At 44.0% G+C, this 18864-nt stretch overlaps 1 protein-coding gene across 5 annotated transcripts in view; it reads right to left on the bottom strand.

Moving 5' to 3' along the window:
* Positions 1-314: 314 nt before the first annotated feature.
* The window catches only part of LOC121288335 (endothelin-converting enzyme 1-like), a 340217-nt gene continuing 321667 nt past the window's right edge, over positions 315-18864 (bottom strand). For all 5 annotated transcript variants that reach the window (XM_041206886.1, XM_041206887.1, XM_041206889.1 and 2 more), the window contains 3 exons: positions 5095-5285; positions 3156-3251; positions 315-1793 (listed from right to left, as the gene is read on the bottom strand). In XM_041206886.1, the coding sequence (XP_041062820.1) occupies positions 1617-1793; positions 3156-3251; positions 5095-5285 (464 nt within the window). In that variant the 3' untranslated portion in view covers positions 315-1616. The remainder of the gene's footprint in view (positions 1794-3155; positions 3252-5094; positions 5286-18864) is intronic.

The raw sequence follows: 18864 nt of genomic DNA, 5'->3' as shown, positions 1-18864 counted from the left end.
ATTGCTGGCAGCCTGGTGGCTCCTAACCCAAGCAGCAATTCTCCACACATGAACTTATTTGTGACTGTCAGTGGGCTAATTTGCCATGTCCTGGTGTTATGGATGTGGGCACCTTAGACAAGTCCTATCCTGTCCTCAGTTCAAATCTGTATAGATGCATGCACTTGCGCACAGGCACACGCACTCACGCACAGACACTTCGTAGCAGCGATCACTGCACAGTAATCAGGAGTAACCTGGACTTGGACTATTTGTTACCCCACTGTTCCCTCCACCCACCCCCCCCCCACCCCCCACCCCACCCTTCCCTGCCACCCACATATTCCTAGTTTTCACCTTGGTTATGTTCATGTAACTCAGCCTAGACCCAGGCTGGTGGTGTCTGGGATCATCCTGGCATGCATAACAGTCAAATAAATATGCCTATAGAGCAGTCAGTCACCATGTTTCATTCTGTGATAGATTTTAGAAAGTTGACAGTATCCATCTGCCCCAACCATGGGCCAGCCTCTTCCTGATACTCCAGTGAACTCAGACAGACGCCCAGGCCTGGTGGTGGAATGCTTTGATTACATGTACCACAACATTCACAAGTTAGCTCAATAGCATCACAGCAGTAAGATGCTGAAGCTGTGAAGCTGAGCTCGTAAACTTAAGTACCAAGACACTGGGCAAAGGGAGCTAGCTTTGGAGGCCAGGGATGAGTACAAACAGCTTTTAAAAGAATCTGCCACATTTTGATGGAACTAATCCAAAAACAAGGACTTAAGTAAGACCAAGAAACAATTTATCTCCAGAATCTCCTCACTCTCCCAATCCCCCTCAGCCCAAGGTGAAAGACTGGTGCAGATTCAGGTTTTCACTTGCTATCGATGTGTGGGTCTGAGGGGGTTGTGGCGGGGGGGTGGGGGGCAGTTAAGTCATTTCATCAATTAATTTATCCAGGTTAATTAAGAGGTGGGTTAATCGTCTGTTTTCACCTGAATCCCTCTGCCAGTTGAAGGGGACAAAGGGCAGAGGAGAATGACATGGACAATCCAATGGGGAGAAAACATTGAGAATTGGATGAAGCAAATGGGGCCTTGTGCAGATAATATTTGTGATCCCCACCCTCGGATAAAATAATATTTCGGTGTGCTTAGACTGAACATGGCTACAAACTACAGCCAATAACTAAAAACCTACATTGGGAATTCCCTTGGAAATTTTCCAACTTTGGCAGAAGACCAGACCCTCCGAGGGAATCGCCGAGTCCCATTCTTTGAAGGTTTTAAATATTCAATTTACTAAATATAAACAGTTATTAAAGTGTAAAATGTTCTGCAGCAAAGAAGCAATTCTTCCTGTTGGTGATGATTGTCCTTCTGTCTTACAACAATGACATCAAATGTCACTTGCATTTTTGGTTGCTTGCTCTTTCCCACAGATTCCAGTGGCATCCACAGATTGGGAAACCGAATAAAAGATTCACACACCGTGCAGTCCACAGGCTTTTCAATAAAATAAATCTCCCTTTGTTGCTAGGTGGAATAATGTCCTGTTTAGTTGAGGTGGTGTTCACCATTCAAATTAATCCCATTTTGCTGTTCCAGGAATTCGGCAATTTGATTTGTAAATCACCACACCTCACACTTCCTCAAAGGATTCATCGGGCTTCCCACGGGACACTTGAAATGCTCAGCAAATTCGACAGAATTGGCCACAGTTCCAATCACTCTGAACATCGAGGGGCTGTGGGGGTCTGTGATGAGCCCCTCATGGGCGCTTTCTGGGGTCCGCACAGAGCACCAAACCTGAGGGGGCAGAAGTATCACATTCCCTACATTACAACACAGTATGTCATTGGTTGTGTAGCACTTTAGTACACCCTGTGGTCATGAAAGGTGCTACATAAATTCAAGTCACTATGGAAACAGATTTAGCAATAAATGTCAAGGTGGAATTAAATCTCTGCTTATTACAGGGAACAACATCAGTGCTATGAGGAAAGGAAGGGGGGGTGGGTCTAACTGGATAGTTCTTCCAAAAAGGCACAACGGGCTGAATGGCCACTTTTTGTAAGTTTCTATTGACTTGATTTTTTGTGGCGGGTTGGGGGAAAGAGGGGTGTGAAGGGGGTTGGTCCCCAGCCCTCAGGCTAAAAAAGTCAGTGGGCAGCCTTCCCACAATCCCAATGACTGCCCTGCAGCAATTTAACAGTGGGAACCGTGTTAATTGCTTTAAGGCGAGACTTCCACCTTTATCTTGAGAGGAAGCCCCACCTCAGAGAGCTGCTGGCCAATCAGATCACTGGCAGTTCTGTAGTCCCAATAGTGCCAGCTGGGAAGAGTGGCCATTGCTGGAACTCCAGGGTCAGGGGGTCTCAGTGAGGGAGTGAGGAAGGTGGAGCTGGTTCAGGAGGCCAGGAAGGGGGTTAAAGGAGGGGAGGGAGGGTGGGGTCTGATGAGTTCAGGGGGACCTGAACAGAGGTTGCCCAACATCAGCACCTACAGCTAAAGCTGAACTACCTGCAATTAAAATACTGCAGGTGGTGGAATGAGGCCCTTAAGTGACCATTAATTGGCCTCTAAGGGCCTCAAAAGGCCCAAGGGCAGGTGGATTGCCTCACACCCCACTCCCCCATGTAAAATATTTGGTGGGGGGGGCGGGGTGGTGGGCAGGTAGGAGGAAGCAGGCTACCTGATGAATTTCTCTTCCCCCATCCCCCCACCTTCCCCCGCAGCTGGGGAGTGTAAAATCCAGCCGTATGATTCAAAGTCTTACTTTGCATTTCAGAACTGGCAAGTATGCTTCCTTTTCCTTCTCTATCCTCCCATGCCCAGCCCTTCCCTTAAATAAAATGGAAATTTTCCTTCCCAGCTGCTTCACCCCCTTTTCGGCAGATTTCCAGGCCCATAGGAACCTTGGTCAATACGACCCCAATGGAAAAACCATTCAAGTGGTCTGTGCGATGTACAAACTGTAATAAAGCAGGTTCCATTCCTGAAGCCTTAACACTGTAGGAACAAAGTCCGGGCAAATGTATAATCATTCAAAACTGCAGAACTCTAAGAGGAATTGTCAGTCCAGGCTGGGATTTGAGCCCAGGTCGGAAATCCAGGCCAAGTGTCCCAACAATTCGAGACTTGAATGCAGTTATATGTAATGTTCCTTACCTGAGCAAATCCAAGGAAGAAGAGCTGTCGATTGGTAAGACCCAGGGTTGGCAGAAACATCTCTTCACCATTCTTTTTCACCCAGTTCTCGTAAGCCTAAAAAGCAGATTTTTATTTAACCAGAGTATCGACCTTCCATTACAGATTCATTTAATCAGTCCTTTGGCATCATCTAGTTAACTAGCTTTAATCATTTACTGAGAGTCAGTAATAAAGAACAAATTTACATTTACATAGCACCCTCTGCATCCTCAGTCCTGTGGAATCTTTTTGGTCCATCTGTGGGGGGTTTAATGTCTCATCTGAACGATTGCACCTCAGACAGTGCAGCACTTCCTCAGTGCTTCACCGGAGCACCAGTCTAGTTATGTGCTTAATGTCAAAGCCACAACCTTCTGACTCGGGGACCAAGGCTGACCAGCTCATTACGCACTTGGGGGAGCTCTCCAGGGAAGCCTCAGTTTCAGCAATGCTCCACACTGCTCTGTAAGTTTGGTTTTGCAGGCATTGAGCCGGTTGTTGGGATGGTTTATGCTGCAGCACACTGGGAGAGGCTTTAGCTCAGGGTGGGGTTGATGCAAGGGTGGTTCGGGGAGAGGGGCGAGTGGTTCCCATAACAGGTGACGCACCTGGAAGTCACAAAGGAAGTGAGCCCCAAGCAGGTGGGAATGAGGTTAAAGCTGGAGGACAGGAGTGGATATCAGCCTGCAATATGGCCTTTACCAAGGACCCAAAGGGATGGTCATTAAATGGCAAGTGTTTTTGTGGGGGTGGGGAACGGGGGGAGCATTAGAAAAAAGATGGCAGTGTAGGGACAGGGGAGGCCTGAGGGATCGATCCGGCGCCTGCAGGAGCACTCCTGCCCCTCATGACCCACAAAGCATTGCTCTCCATGGGCTCTCTGGGCCCACTCCTGTTTTCAGCCAGGTTTCTCCAGTGGGATCATTACGAGTCACTGCTGAAATCATGTTGAGACACCAATGTCATCATCTTCAGATTTATTTTTGGTAGTGGGGGTGGGGGGCAGTGGGGGTGCATGAGAAGAGTTTGGAGGCAATTCCGCGATAATATCATGTGCAAATGACTCATTGATTTTCTCCCATCTCGTCTCTGCCATTGTTTCTTTATTTATACAATAACTCTCTAATTCATGCATTCAATTACCAAATCCAAATCCATGGACTAAAGGTCAGAAGACTAGACGAGAGTCTCCCTTTATCTGCAATGCCCAACAAATTCCACTTTTGGTAACAAGAGAAGCAAGAGCCTTGATTTTTAGCCTCCATTGGCCTGCTTGCTGGTTCCCGGCTCTGACTCCATCCTGGATCATTTTCCTGGAGGCTGGATGGGATGGGTGGCAGGACTACCTGCCAGCAAGCAGCATTTAGCTGATCCAGCTCGTTAGGGGTCACTTAAAGCCAATTAAAGGAGGACAACTTCCCGGTGGGGGCCAGTTTAGCTGCCTGGAGGCCCTTGCTGCCTGCCTGGGTGCTGTAGCAGCAGCTGCTGACTCGGTATAGAGGGCTACCCCTCCCCCAGCCACAGTGGTGGCCTGCTTCAAAAAGCCATATTTTAATTTAAATTTGTAAAAGTTGTAGAGAGGTCACCTCTATGTTGAAGCGCTCTCATACTCACCTTCCACTGCAGCTTACTGCTCCATCCATGCTGGAAGGCCTCTGACTGGCCCTCCAGCTTCAGGAGCATGCCCACCGTCCTTAGTTCGATGGTGAGTCCACCCTTTGGCCATTAATTGGCTGTTCTGGGGAAAATCACACTGAGTGATTGTTTCCCATACTGTGCCGGCTTCTGACACACGTTTCAGTCGCTGGTCGGGATTCAGAAACCCCCAGGGAAAATCGAGCCCCAGGAGTCTATAATCTGAAGCCTGTAACAGATACTGTTGTTGGCCAGGTTCCTCAATGAGCATACAGGTACTTACATGGTAAGCTGCTTTCAGACCTCCGTTGTCAGCAATATTTTCACCCAGCGTTTGCTTGCCATTCACTTGCTCGTTGTTGATGGTGAAGTTATTGTACTGTTCGATCATGCACTCAGTCTGATGTTTGAAGGCCTCGACCGACGAGTTCTTCCACCAAGATCGTAGGTTGCCATCTTTGTCATACTCCCTCCCTGTCACACAAGCAAATGAAGGAAGAATTGCTTCAGCACCAAGTACTACTTTTGAGCAGCTGCAATTAGTAAAGAGAACCACCAGTGTCAGCAGTGATGCCAGACTCAGAGTTTCTCCTTATTTAATCTATCAGAAAGGCCAGAAGGCTCAGTAACCGGAGGTTAATGGTTTCAGATAATTGGAAAAAGAACCAGAGGCGAATGGAGAATATATTTTTCAAATGACAGTGCGATATGATCTGGAATGTGCTGCCTGAAAGGGCGCTGGAAGAGTCAACAGCAACTTTCAAAAGAAAACTGGATATTTACCTGATGGCAAAAATACAAAATGCAGTGCCGTGGGGGAAAGAGCATGGGAATGGGACTAATTGCATAACTCTTTCAAGTAGATGGCAAGATGGGCTGAATGGCCCAATACAGTGCTGTGTAATCCTTAAAGGATAAGTTCCTTTTTGAATTTTTTTTTGTCAAATATGTTGCATTTGTAATACTTAGCGGTCAGCTGTTGTGTTGGAACTCTATCAAGAATAAAGGAATTATGGCGGGAGGGGGGTGGGGTGCCGGGGTGGGGGGGTGGGTCCATAAACAATGGGGTTAGACAATATGCTGAGACCAGAGTGGAATTGGCCACTGCAGTGCCATAGGATATGGGAGGGCAGCATATTGGAAAAGTGTCTCCTGGCCAATCGCTGTACATCAGTTGGGGGGTGGGGAGGGTTGGGTGGGGGGGGGGGGGGTGCGGTGTGGAGGTGGGCATGCTAACTTTTCTGATCTAAGAGTCCTGAAACTTAAAATCCTGTCAGATTTTGAGTTGAGCTTCCACTGGTTTCCTGATGTATGAGGGATGATAGAACCTTCTCCAGTGTTTCAGTGCCTGGCTTGATACCTTAGCTCTTTACTAAGCTGAGTGTATTGGAGAGAAATTACCTCCACACGAATTGGTTGGTGTTCCTGGCTTGCAATGTTTATAGGTTGCATTTAATTAGAGTCCAACAATGGCTTGTTTACCAAAGCAACGCTAATGGCCGTTTCAATTAAACTGCTTTGGTTTCTCGTGGGATCAAGAGAAAGCAAGGGGGAAAGAAAAAAAGTCTTGCATTTATATAGCATCTTTCACACGCTTTGAGGCGACCTAAGTGCTTTACACCCAATGAAGCATAGTTAGTTATAATGCAGGGCATGCACAGCAAGATCCCACAAACAGCAATGAAATAATTCACCAGGTAATCTGTTTCAGTGATATTGGTTGAGGGATAAATTTTCTCCAAGACACCAGGAGAACTCCTCTGCCCTTCTTTGAAATAGTGCCATGGGATCTTTCACATCCATCTGAAATGGCAGATATCTTAGCTTAACATCCCTTCAAAAAGAACGAGCCAATCGTTGATCCTTTCTGAATGTCTGCAACAGGTGCACCTTATGACACAAACACAGTTTTCTGCGATGTATTGTGCAAATCTATTTGCATTCTACATTCATATATACATTACTAATAGTGCTTCTTGTATTTATTAACTATTATTGCACATGAACTAGATCCCAAAAGATGCAATGGTTTAAAACTGAGACTGCACTACAATTCAGATGATTTATGTTGTTTAAACAGTTAGATCTTTAGCTCTCTAGTTAAGGAGGACATTTTGTTATGTTATACTGATACTGAAAGAATAGTAAAGGGCAAAACTACTAAACTAATTTTTCCGGTAATAAGATGGTTGTTTTCCAAAACCCCAAAGATTTCAGGAGTGTATTCCCACAAAATTTAAAATGGGATTTACTCTACTGACCTGCTGCACAAGTAATGGTGATGGCAAAGGAAGTCCGCCTCCATTACTTCAGCAGAAAACTAACCCATTACTGAGTTTTGTCAGTCTATTTGCTTGATGTTATATTTGGGTTTAATTTCACCAGGGGCTGAATTTTACGGAAGGAGGTAATCCTCGCACACACATACCCACCCCCTCGCCCTCTCCCACCCCCAGAAGAAAAGTTGGTCAATAAAAGGCTGCTTTGCAGTGATAACAAAATGCCAGCTATATTGCTGTGTGGTATGAGTTTAGACAGTTTGGGGATTATCTGGTCTCCCAGAGTATTGAGTCCACAGGGCGGAATTTTATAGCTCTTTCGCGGCAGGGGTAGGGCCATAAAATACAGACTGTAAAATTCTGCCTATAGTTTTTTGAAACCAGAACTTTTATTTACAGCAAGTATTTACACATTTGGACCTCTCCATGAGGTTGGAGCTTCTCCTCTCCCAGATCTCTCTCGCTTTTCAATCATGTTATCTGACATTATTACATCAGCATCATATTTGCTTTTGATATTAACCCTTTATCTACATCTCTCTATCCCCTTCATATTTACATCTGTCTACATCTCTGCTGAAGTCTCAGACTTCACAGGGTTAGTCTCTGAGGTACCTTGTGTTATGGCACAACCAATGGTAAATGCTGAGTTGTTCTTATCCCAAAGGGAAACTTGAAACAACTGCCACAAATTGTTTTGCGATTTGTATAAATATCAAGATGCATGCCTTGAATTCAGCAATAATGAGACTACCAAGTTTTATAGGTTTTCACAAAACAAGGTTAAACATTTATTAATAAGAGAAATAATTTTAAGCACATACATATGTCTACAAATTACTACTTTAATAACTTCCAAATTCCCTACTTAATCTGACTCCCAGTTACACTTTTGTTTATGGGAACAGTAAGGCACATAGATTTTAAAAGACCCAGGCAAAGTGACACAAAACACCCAGTCGAATTCAAAGTGAGTTTCCTTAACTTCGGTTCTTTGAAGACAGTAGTTTGAGGCATAGATGTTGAAAGCTTTTCACACTTGTTAGATCTTAAAATGCCTACCCTTACACATAGCTTCACTCCTTTATACATATTTTCTCCTTTGAATGCAAATTCCTATTGTTTCACTATATCTTTGGACTTTACCTTTCTGATAATAAAAATCTCTCATAGTACTAAACTTAACCAGTACTATTTGGGAAAAATAAACACACTGGGCAGAATCTTCTGCCTGTCAAGCGGATGTGGGTGGGTGTGGAGCCGATCACTGCCCGTGATTGGCTACGCACTGCCATTTTACGTGGGCAGGCCAATTAAGGCCTGCCCAGCATGACTCATGCCCGGTAGCGTTTGGCGCTACCTGTGTGAGTGGGGGAAGGAGGGAGAGTTGGGGCCTGCGCTCTTCCGCGCATGTGCGTGAAAGAACGCAGAAATCTCGGTGAGGCATAGAGCTGCCTCAGGGAGATTAAGTTCAGTTTTAAAGTTGGAAAAAAATAAAATTAATCTGATATGTCCCAACATATGACAGTGTCATATGAGGTGGAACATGTTTATGAATTGTCATAAAATTTTTTATTTAATTAATAAAACCTTCATGAAACCTCATCTCCTAAGGTTGGATGGGCAGCATTTAGAATTAGTTTATTTAGTTTATCAATGGCCTAAACAGGCCTTTGACAGGTTGGTGGGTGCGCAGCTGCCTTCGGTGTGCGTCTGCCGAATGAAAGATTGGAATGACGCGTGGTGACATCGGGCCGCACGCCCGATGTCATCACGCATCATTTTATGTGTTGGCATGGGGGGCCGCTCCCGCATGCCAATGAGAAAATTCTACTCACTGTTTCTGAACTTCACCTGGCTAGGTGACACGTTTGAAAACAATCTAGTCTGGCTTATTTCAAAATGCAAATGTTCCCTTGACACATGTTTTCCTACTTAACATTTCAAACCTAACTCATCTTCTACCACATCAAATCCTTCAGACCAGTTGCTTTTAGTCAAATTAAGCCTCTCACGCACACACATATAGCCACATATACCACTATTTTACGGTAAATCCAAATAACATTGAGAATTATTATATCTTCCTGACACTTGACCAATCTCCCTGATCTCTTTTTGAAGTCAAGGATATTCCATACTCTCCCTTCTGTCAGTGTGAGTGATCTTCTCCTGGGTGGCTGTAGAGCTTGTAGTAAGATTTTCTGTTTCTTCAGATCTGAGTAGTAAGTCCAAATTTCTATTGGCCTTCTTTCCAAAGATATCAAAATGTTGAGGTTTCTCCTTATGATATAGTGGCCTGTCTTAACCATGTATGATCTTGGTTGGGGAGGTTTTTCAATGGTTGGCCCATTCTTCTGTTGATCTTGGACCCATACTCTCTCCCTGGGCTTCAGCACTACTACCTCATGTGCTCTATGCCTATGATTAAAGTTCTGGCCTGGTTGTTTCTCTGTTCTTCCTCACACTGTTTTACCCTCTCATGGTTGTTCGTGGTGATGTTGGGTTTGAGTTTTTGTCAGAAGTAAGCTGTGTTCTCAACTTCCTACCCATTAGTAACTCTGATGGTGAGAAACCATTCTGTGGTGGTGAGGATCCATATCTCAGAAGAGCTGGTTTAAGGTCTTTGTTTTTCTTTACTAAATCCTCAATGATTCATACCCCTCACTTAGACACTCCACTTGCTTGAGGATAGTCACATGAATGAAGCCATATTTGTTTGGAATTGGTCATTTGCAGGTTGTAGCTCATTGTCTGACACTTCATGTCCGGAATGCCATGCCTTGAATAAATTCTCTTGAGGGATTGAATGACTGCTTCTGTTGTGATATTCTGCTATTGGTTTACTTCAATCCACCATGAATAATAATCAATAACAATAAGGAAGGTTTCCCCTCAAATTCAAGTAAGTCCATTCCCAGGTGCTCCCCTGGCCTTGATGGAAAGGTGGAAGGTAACTGTGGTTGTGTGTGTCCCTGGCTGTTTACAAGTAACACAGTTAGAAATCATTCCTTCTATAGAGCGAGTAATGTTTGGACACCACACTGATTGCTGCACCCTTGCACAACACTTTCTAATTCCTAGATGATCTTGGTGAAGCCTTTGAAGAATATCAAGTCAATGGCTATTCTCTCATTGAAGACTAGTAAGTCATCAATGGCAGTGAGGTGCTTGCGCTGATCAAAAGATTGGAGTAGTATCAGATTACTGGGGATATAGCCTGGCCATCTCTCCAGACAATATTCTTGGATCTGAAGGTATTCTTCATCTCATTTCTGGGCATGCTTTACTTCCTTGCAGTAGCTGGAAAGTGCCAAGTGATTAAGGACACAAATGCTTCAACCCCCTCGATAAAGTGTAAATCCTCATGTTCAGTTGCTTCTGATGGCATTCATAACAGTGGGTTCACTGTTGTTTGACATTTTTCTTGCATATACTCTGTGATGGAGTCGTATCTCATCAATCTTAATCTGAACCACTGCATTCTGAACGGCATCTTTGGAATTCCTTTCATGTGCAGAAGAGTGACTAGTGGTTTATGGTGTGTTTCAATCTTGAAACGCAATCCCAGAACATAGACGGAAAATTTTTCACATGCCCATGTAGCTGCCAAAGCTTCCTTTTCTATCGTGGCACATTATTGTTCTGTTTCTGCCAGTGACCTAGAGGCAAAGTAGACTGGTCTATGCTTGCCACCTACTGTTATCACTGCCCCCAATTCTATAGATGATGCATCCACTGATACAATGGTTAAGTCTGGGTCGTACTGTACCAAGATTTCAGCAGAGATTAAAATTTGTTTAATCCTTTCAAAAGCACTTTGCTGGTCCACAGCCCTGTCTCAATAGCTGTCTCAAGGACTTGTTGATGTCTGCTAAATTCGGCAGGAACTTGCCTACTTAGCTCATCCTCCCTAGGAATCTTGGAAGCTCAGTTCTGTTCCTGGGTCGCAGAAATTCTCATATCTTTTGCTTTTTTGGGGACCAACTGTGAATCCAGTGGCTTGTACTATGTGACCAAGAAACCTAATCATGGGTTTGACAAACTCTCATTTTTCATTCAGCATTAGGCCTGCACTGTGTACAGCTCTCAGACCTGTTCTGACCCTGTGATCATGCTTTTCTCTCATGGATCCATGTATGAGTATTTCGTCCATATAGCACATTACTCCTTCCATGCCTTCTAAAGTATGAGACATTGTTCTCTGGGAAATTACTGCAGTGGACACTATTCCAAATGGCAATCTATTGAAACAATAATGACCAAAAGGTGTTATAAATGTGGTCAGCAACCTGGATTCTTTGTCCGGGGCAACTACTAAAAATCCAAAAATTTGGTAAATAAAGCGCTGACGGCTAGTTTCGCAAGTGTCTCATCCACTGAGGCCATCGGATGATTCTCAAGTACCACTTCTTCATTTAGTTGCCTTAAATCCATGTAGATTTTCATATTCCCGCTTGGCTTTGGAACAGTAACAGTACTTGAACACCATTTTGTCAGCGTGGTGACTGGTGACACAACCCTTTGCTGCTGCATCATTTCTATTTTGACCTTGACTTTGTCTAAGAGTAGGTGAGGGAAGTTCCTTGGTGTAAAGAGGCAAATTGCTTTAGCACCAGCTTGTAGGGTGATGTGGTACACGGAATGCAGCAACTTCGCCTACCTTACAGGTTAATTTCAGTTTTAGGCACACCCCTCCGCTTAGTTGAGAGCATTCTTGATATAGAATGACAGAGATTCGAGGATTTCTCCATCTTTATATTTCAGCTTTGCCATGAGTTGGCCTTTCACTTTTAATGCAGTCCCCTCAGGATCTCGTAATTTAATAGATGAAGGTTACAATGTAGTCTGTTTGAGCCATTTGATTTCATCTAAAATAGAAACCCCTGCTCCTGTGTCTAATTTAAACTCTGTGGGTCCATCCACTTTGAATTTAACACTCCAATATTTGTTTTCACTGTCAGGGGAGGCGATGGCATAGTGGTATTGTCGCTGGACTAGTAATCCAACCCTTCCCTAACAGCACTGTGGATGTACCTACACCTCAGGGACTGCAGTGGTTCAAGGTGGCAGCTCACCACACACATTCTCAAGGGCAGTTAGGGATGGGCAATAAATGCTGGCCCAGCCAATGAAGCCCACATCCCGTGAATGAATAAAAAAAAAAATTACCTCCCCTAGGAAGGTTAATTCCTGTTCTTGTGGTCCTTCCACTTCTTGTACATCACTCTACTTTAAAATTTTCTCCCTCTTTTTACAGGTCAGCATTTGAGTGACAAACAATTTTGAAGTGCCCTGTTTTTCCAACAGTGTGGTAATTTGCGTCCCCTGCTGGACATTCTGTGTTTGTGCAGTTTGTCCCTGCCACACCGGAGACACTTTAAAATGGCAGTGGGTGTGCTTTTCGCCATTTTGGCATGCTTAGGCTTTGGTGCACTTTCCATTTTATGGCCTGCATATTCACCAAATTCCGCTGCCCAGCATATTATGCCAGTGGAGGTGGAAAGAGATTCTTAAGCAGTCAATAATTGGCTGCTTCAAGGGCCTGAATAGGCCTAAAGGCAGATGGGCCCCCTACCCACTCTCCAGCTGGATTATGGGGTTGGCGGGAAGATGGAGGGCTTGCCCGACATATTTTAGCACCGAAAACTCGCCTGGCATTGCCATAAAATCCAGCCCCAGGCGTTTTGTGATTCATATCTTATTTAACTTGTATTATTTATGATGTCCATCTGATGCAATCTTTAATCCAAAGGGATAGTGCCATGTAACATGAGACAAGAGGAGGAATTTTATCAGGCCTTTGGAGGCAGGTTTGGAGGTGAGGCGGAGGAAGGGTGAGCAAAATTAAAGAAAAATGCAAAATACTGCGGATGCTGGAAATCTAGAACAAAAACAAAAATACCTGGAAAAACTCAGCAGGTCTGACAGCATCCGAGGAGAGGAACAAGGCAAAAGAGATGGGTGGAAATCATGTTGGAAAGAAGAGCAATACTTCTTCAAGGTAGACATTCCCTGAAGAGAGGTGGCAGTCAAATTAAACACTAAGATAAAAGCATGTTTCATGTTTCAAACCCACCCAGGATTACAGGAATCTCTGTGACATACAATGGTCCTTGGGCTGCTGTACTCGTTGCATCCTGAGATCTACACTCAGTGCCATGCACTGCCATATGAACATACTCGACCTCTCCCTTCAGAAGTTATGACGCACTCTATTTCTAAGCTATCCTTGTCCCCAGTTTCATTTTATTCTTCATCTCATCCAACGCCTCAACAAGAAACTTTGTCTACCTTTTAGCCTATTTCGATTCCCCCCACCCCACCAGGACTATCTGTCCCTTGCTCATCCTGCTTTCCACCCTTAATGTCCCCATTAGCACATTTCTTAGCTAATATCACCACCGTCAACAACTCTTTGTCTTTTTGTCTATGACATCTTTTGGCAATCTCCACCTATCACTGACCCTCTATCCAACTCTACCTTCCCCACCCCCTTTTAAACCAGCTTATATTTCACATCTTTTCTATTTTTCCTTAGTTCTGATGAAGAGTCATTCGGACTCGAAACGTTAACTGTATTCCTCTCCGCAGATGCTGTCAGACCTGCTGAGTTTTTCCAGGTATTTTTGTTTTTGTTAAAGAAAAATGCATTGGCTGGTTTGCTCCCACCTCTTGCTGCTTTTCCTGGAGCGGGCTGAGTCTGAGGTCAGCAACCTACTCAGCAGGAAGCCAATTAAGGTGGATAATTAGGCAATTAACTGCAATCTTCCACTGGGCAGTGCAACGTTTGCAGCATCGCATGAGGCCCCATGCTGTGCCAACACCTCAGCAACTCAGAGGAGGTGTCTGCACAACAGGTGGTCAGAGTGGCATGAAAATTCAAATCTTTCTAACTTTTAATAACAAAATAAATGGCAAGGCTGCTGGCAGAGGCTTGCCATTGTGTGAGGAGCTCTTGAGAGCTGATGTCTCTGCCAGTGCTGGGGGTGATGCACAGGCAGCCAATCCCATCAAACTGATGATACCTCCATTATGTTCCTCCCATTCCTGCTGCGTCCCCCTTGGCCGTACTCTCACTGCGGACACAGGGAAGGCTGCTAACCACACTTAACTGGGGTGACCTGCTGCCTCCTCAAGCTGCCCGCTGTCCCTCATTGGATGCTGACCCCAGAGGCAGATTCGTCATTGGCTGCCTTCCGGAAGGTTGAACCGGAATGACCAAAAATGGTCCCGGTGGCCAAAAATTTTCTAAGTCTGGAAAATTATTTAAGTAGGATAACTGCAAACCTTCAGGGCTATTCTGTAAAGAGATTATTAACAATAAAAAAAATTATGGATTGTCAGAGACAATTTCACTGATGAGAACCAGTACCTGGGAAATACAAAACAGTCAATCTTTCAGTGTCATTTATAGTCTTGGCCATGCAGGAACTACAACACCAATTTGTATTTATATAGCATCTTTAATGCAGTACAATCTCCAAAGGTGTTTTACTGGAGCATTAGAAAACAAAGTTTGAACTAAATCTCATCAGGACTTCGTAGGACAGATGATCAAAAGCTTGGTCAAAGTTGCAGGCTTTGAGGAGTGGCTAAAAGGAGGAAAGGGTGTTAGAGAGGTGGAGAGTTGTAGCGAGGGAATTCCAGAGCTTTGGACTCAGCAGCTAAAGGCGTGGCCAATGATGGTAGATCAATTAAAATCGGAGAGGCTCAAGGAATCGGGATTGACGGAGTGCAGGTATATCACAGGATAACCGGGTTGGAGGAGGTTACAGAGAAAGGGAGGGGCAAAGCCATGCAAGGTTCTGAAACTTGGACCAGGATTTTCCGGCCTGGTTGCAGGTGGGACCCGCCGCGGGCGAGGCAACGTTCCAGCCAGAAGTCCGCTGACTTGCAGTGGGACCTGACAATCCTGGCGGTGGGTGGGTGTGGAAAATCCCGCCCTTGGAACCTAATGGGCCAGGATTTTTTATCTTGGTGGGCAGGCACGGCGGGCAGATCTGGGAGCGGTCATGAAGCTGACTGCCGTCTGCGATCGGGCCCTGACATTGGTTTCACGCTGGATGGCCAGCCAATTAACGGTAAAACGTGCTCAGTGCTGCCGGGGTGGGGGCGTGAGGAGACCGAGCATGGAAGTTCGTTCACACGTGCAAGTGTGTGCAGTGAAAGCCCCCGAGCCAGCTCTGTGCCTCAGGGAGCTGAAGACTTATAACATTAAGAATAAGAAAGTTAGCAATGTTAAAGACGTGTCCCTCATGTGACTATGTCACATGGGCAAGGACATGTCATGAATGAATTTAAAAAATTTTTATTTTATTTTTAATTGCTGTTGGAAAACTCATCCCACCCATTGACGAGGTTCCCTAAAAAATCCAATGGCTGCTTGGTCTTTTCGCCTGCCTGCCAACCGTAAGGTTGGATGGACAACAAAAGATTTCATTCAATTAGAACTTTAATGGCCTTAGTAGGCCTGTTAATTGTTGGTGAGTGCGCTGTCGACTCCCGTGTGCACCTGCTGGCCGAAATATTGTGAGTGTGCAATGACATCACGACACTTGCCTGATGTCATCACGCGTCATCTTACGCTCGACTGGGTGGGCACGCGCCTGCCCGCTCAGTGCAAATTTCTGCCCACATAGATGGGAACTGAAAGCAACCTCTAAATGCCACCCCAATGAGAGAGAGATTGTTATTTGGTTTGTTGGCTTAATTCTTGTAGATTTCAGTGGAGAGGCAGAATTCTAACAATCAGAGTTCAGCATAATCTATGCATATTTCTTAGATTGAAGATTCCAGATTAAATTGTCATGGTGATGCAGAGCCAGGGTCGAATTGGACACGAATCCTGTATCCGCACAAGACTGAGCTGGTTTATCAAGTGTTGAATACAAGTAGCCCATGGGACGCTTAAAACGCAGGATGCTTAAAACTAATGACCAGAAAATCTATCCACCCAAACCAAGAGCGGGGAATTCAGAAAAGCAGCATATTTTGTTTTCCAGCGTGGAGACTGTAATTTTATGTGATGGCGTCATGAAGGTGTGTTTTATGGCAAATAATGATTTTTAATCCAACAGCTGGAAACATGAATTGAATTTTTAAGAAACATTTTTTTTAAAACAAAGGCTGCAGTTACTTGAACCCACAGCCAAGTTGGCTACCTAATTTGCAATACTGTACATTCCACATTCTAACCCTGTTGAAATGGAGACAGCATGTCTGCAAAGACCCAAACACAATGATCTCAGAGGAATGTGAATGAACTATATTTCCTATTCCACTGGCACTATATCCAGATACTCAACTGGGTGGAGACAAATCATCAAACCTAACCACTTGAACAATGGGACTCTGGCTGAGAATAGTGATTTCCTGACCTGACCTAATCAAGTTACAACTGGAATACATGATCATGTTTGAATTACTGCTCAGTTGGAGAGGGCAGTCACATGACAAAACCAACCCTGTGTGCTTTAAGCATGTTCTCTCAGCAGAATGGATGACAAGCAGCTGAGTAGCTGAGGGAGATCCTTGGATCCTTCCCCTCCCTCTCTCTCTACCAAACTTGCAAGCTTTTGGCCCAGTCTGCTATTACTTGACTCTCTCTCAATGCGCAGCAGACAGAGATTTTTAAAGAACAAACTCGACTCCATAGCTGTGTCTCCAGAAGAACAAATAGATCACCCATCTACAGTTTTAAACCACCTCAATGGTGAAAGCAGACGACCACCAAGTGAAAGCAGCAAAACCATCAGGTTCAGCCTGAAGTCAGCCATGTCACCAAACTACAGATTTGTGAATTCCTTTTAATATGTGGACTCTAATTTGACCAACCTATCAAAGCAAATAAAAACTTGTTGCAGCCAAACAAGGAGAGAGCAAAAAGTGGAACCATTTGACCCCTCACCTGATCGTAACAGATGGTTACTCAGTAAATGTTGATGAACTATATCTGGTTCACATCAATTAGAGATTGCTGCAAGTGTATTTTAAGCTCAATCTGTATCTTTTGCACTAACTGAATTAAGTCAACCCCATAACTCTGCAGCACCTCATACACTAGAGTACAGGGTGAATGAGCTCACTTGTCATCTTTGGCTAAAAGAGATGGCTGCCAAATTTGATGATCAAACAGACCAGGTTGAGGAGGTGGGGTGGGGTGGGGGGGGGGGGGGGGGGGGGGGGGGGGGGGGCGCGTGTGGGATGGGGGTGGGAATAATCTCAAAGATATGTTTCCATCTTTAAGCACCAGGTCAACGATAACTGTGATCTGCACTTGAACATTTAACCTACTGTCAAATTCTTCTCTGCACATATTTAACTGGCTGTTAACCTGTTTACTTTAAACTAGCAGACCTTCCCCAGTTGTGAATTGCCAGATATATTTTACAGGGACAGAAATGTTATACAATCACTTTCTACTAACAGCCATGCCAAATCTTTGGATCATACAATTTCTTAGTCAAATTCAGCCCCACTTAAACTCCCAAGTTTTCAGTGAGATTTCAAGAGAAGCTTTGGTGTGAATGTTGCAAACGTCTTGTAGGTAAATTAGACCTTGAAACACTGGATTATTGTCAAGAAGATATAATAATTTTCATAATATTATTGGAATTTATTGTAAAATAGAATAATATTGGGATGTATCTATGTGTCTATATGTGTGTGTGTGTGAGATTTAATTGAATTAGGGGCTAGTCTGGGTGCTTTGATCTAAGAAGAGAGGTTAGATTTGAAATGTTAATTAGATAAACTTGGGGAAGTTCAGAAACATAGGTGTCAAGGGAACATTGGCATTTTGAAATAAACCAGACTAGATTGTTTTCAAAGGAGGGGTGAAATGTGTTACCTAGCCAAGTTTAGAAACTGTGTTTGTTTTTCCCAAAGATTACTGGTAAAACTTAGGGCTAGGAGAGGGTTTTATTATCAGGGAGATAAAGTCCAAAGACATAGTGAAACAATGGGTATTTGCATTCAAAGAGGAAGATATGTTTGGAAGGGAAAGCATTTTTAGAATCTTACAAATGTGTGAAAAGCCTTCAGCATCTATGCCTCAAGCTGCTGTCTTCAAAGGACTGAAGTTAAGAAAACTCTCTTTGAATTCCATTTGTTTAGCATATCATGTTTCTTTGCCTGGGTCTTTTAAAATCTGTGTGCCTTACTGTTGCCTTAACAAAAATGTAACTGGGAGTTAGATTGATCAGGGGACTTGGAAGTTATTCTAATAGTAATTTGTAGATCTATGTATGTATTTAAAATCATTTCCCTTATTAATAAGTGTTTAATCTAGTTTTATAAAAAAACCTATAAGACTTGGTGGTGTTATTACTACTGAATTCAAGGTATACATCTCAAAATTTATACAAATTGAAAATTAATTGTGACAGTTGTTTTAAGTTCTCTGGGATTTTAGCAGCTCAGCATTTATCATTGGCTGTGTCACAACAATTATAAAGATCAAGGCACTCTCAAAATTGGCCACTACTTTGGATGGATTCAAACTTATCCTGTTGCCATGGTTACTGCTGTGAAGGATGGGTTCCAAGACACATCCCCTCCCCAACTTCAGTTCAACCCCAGTTTCCCCAATGTTTAATGGGTAAATGCAGAGAGTGGGGTTGAGCTCTTAAAAAGCAGATGGCCTACACTTCTTCCATGCTCTGTGCTGTTAGCGGAGTTTAGTTCCTCAGCCTCATGCTGGACAAAGCAAAGTGCTTTGTCAGGCCCCATTTCCGGTTTCTTCTAGAGTTGCCTCTTTGGAGTTTAGGTGT

The sequence above is a fragment of the Carcharodon carcharias genome, chromosome 15 (assembly GCF_017639515.1).
Source record: "Carcharodon carcharias isolate sCarCar2 chromosome 15, sCarCar2.pri, whole genome shotgun sequence".
NCBI classification, from domain to species: domain Eukaryota; kingdom Metazoa; phylum Chordata; class Chondrichthyes; order Lamniformes; family Lamnidae; genus Carcharodon; species Carcharodon carcharias.
The sequence above is the reverse complement of the archived record's forward strand: the minus strand, read 5'-3'. Positions and strand labels throughout refer to the sequence as shown.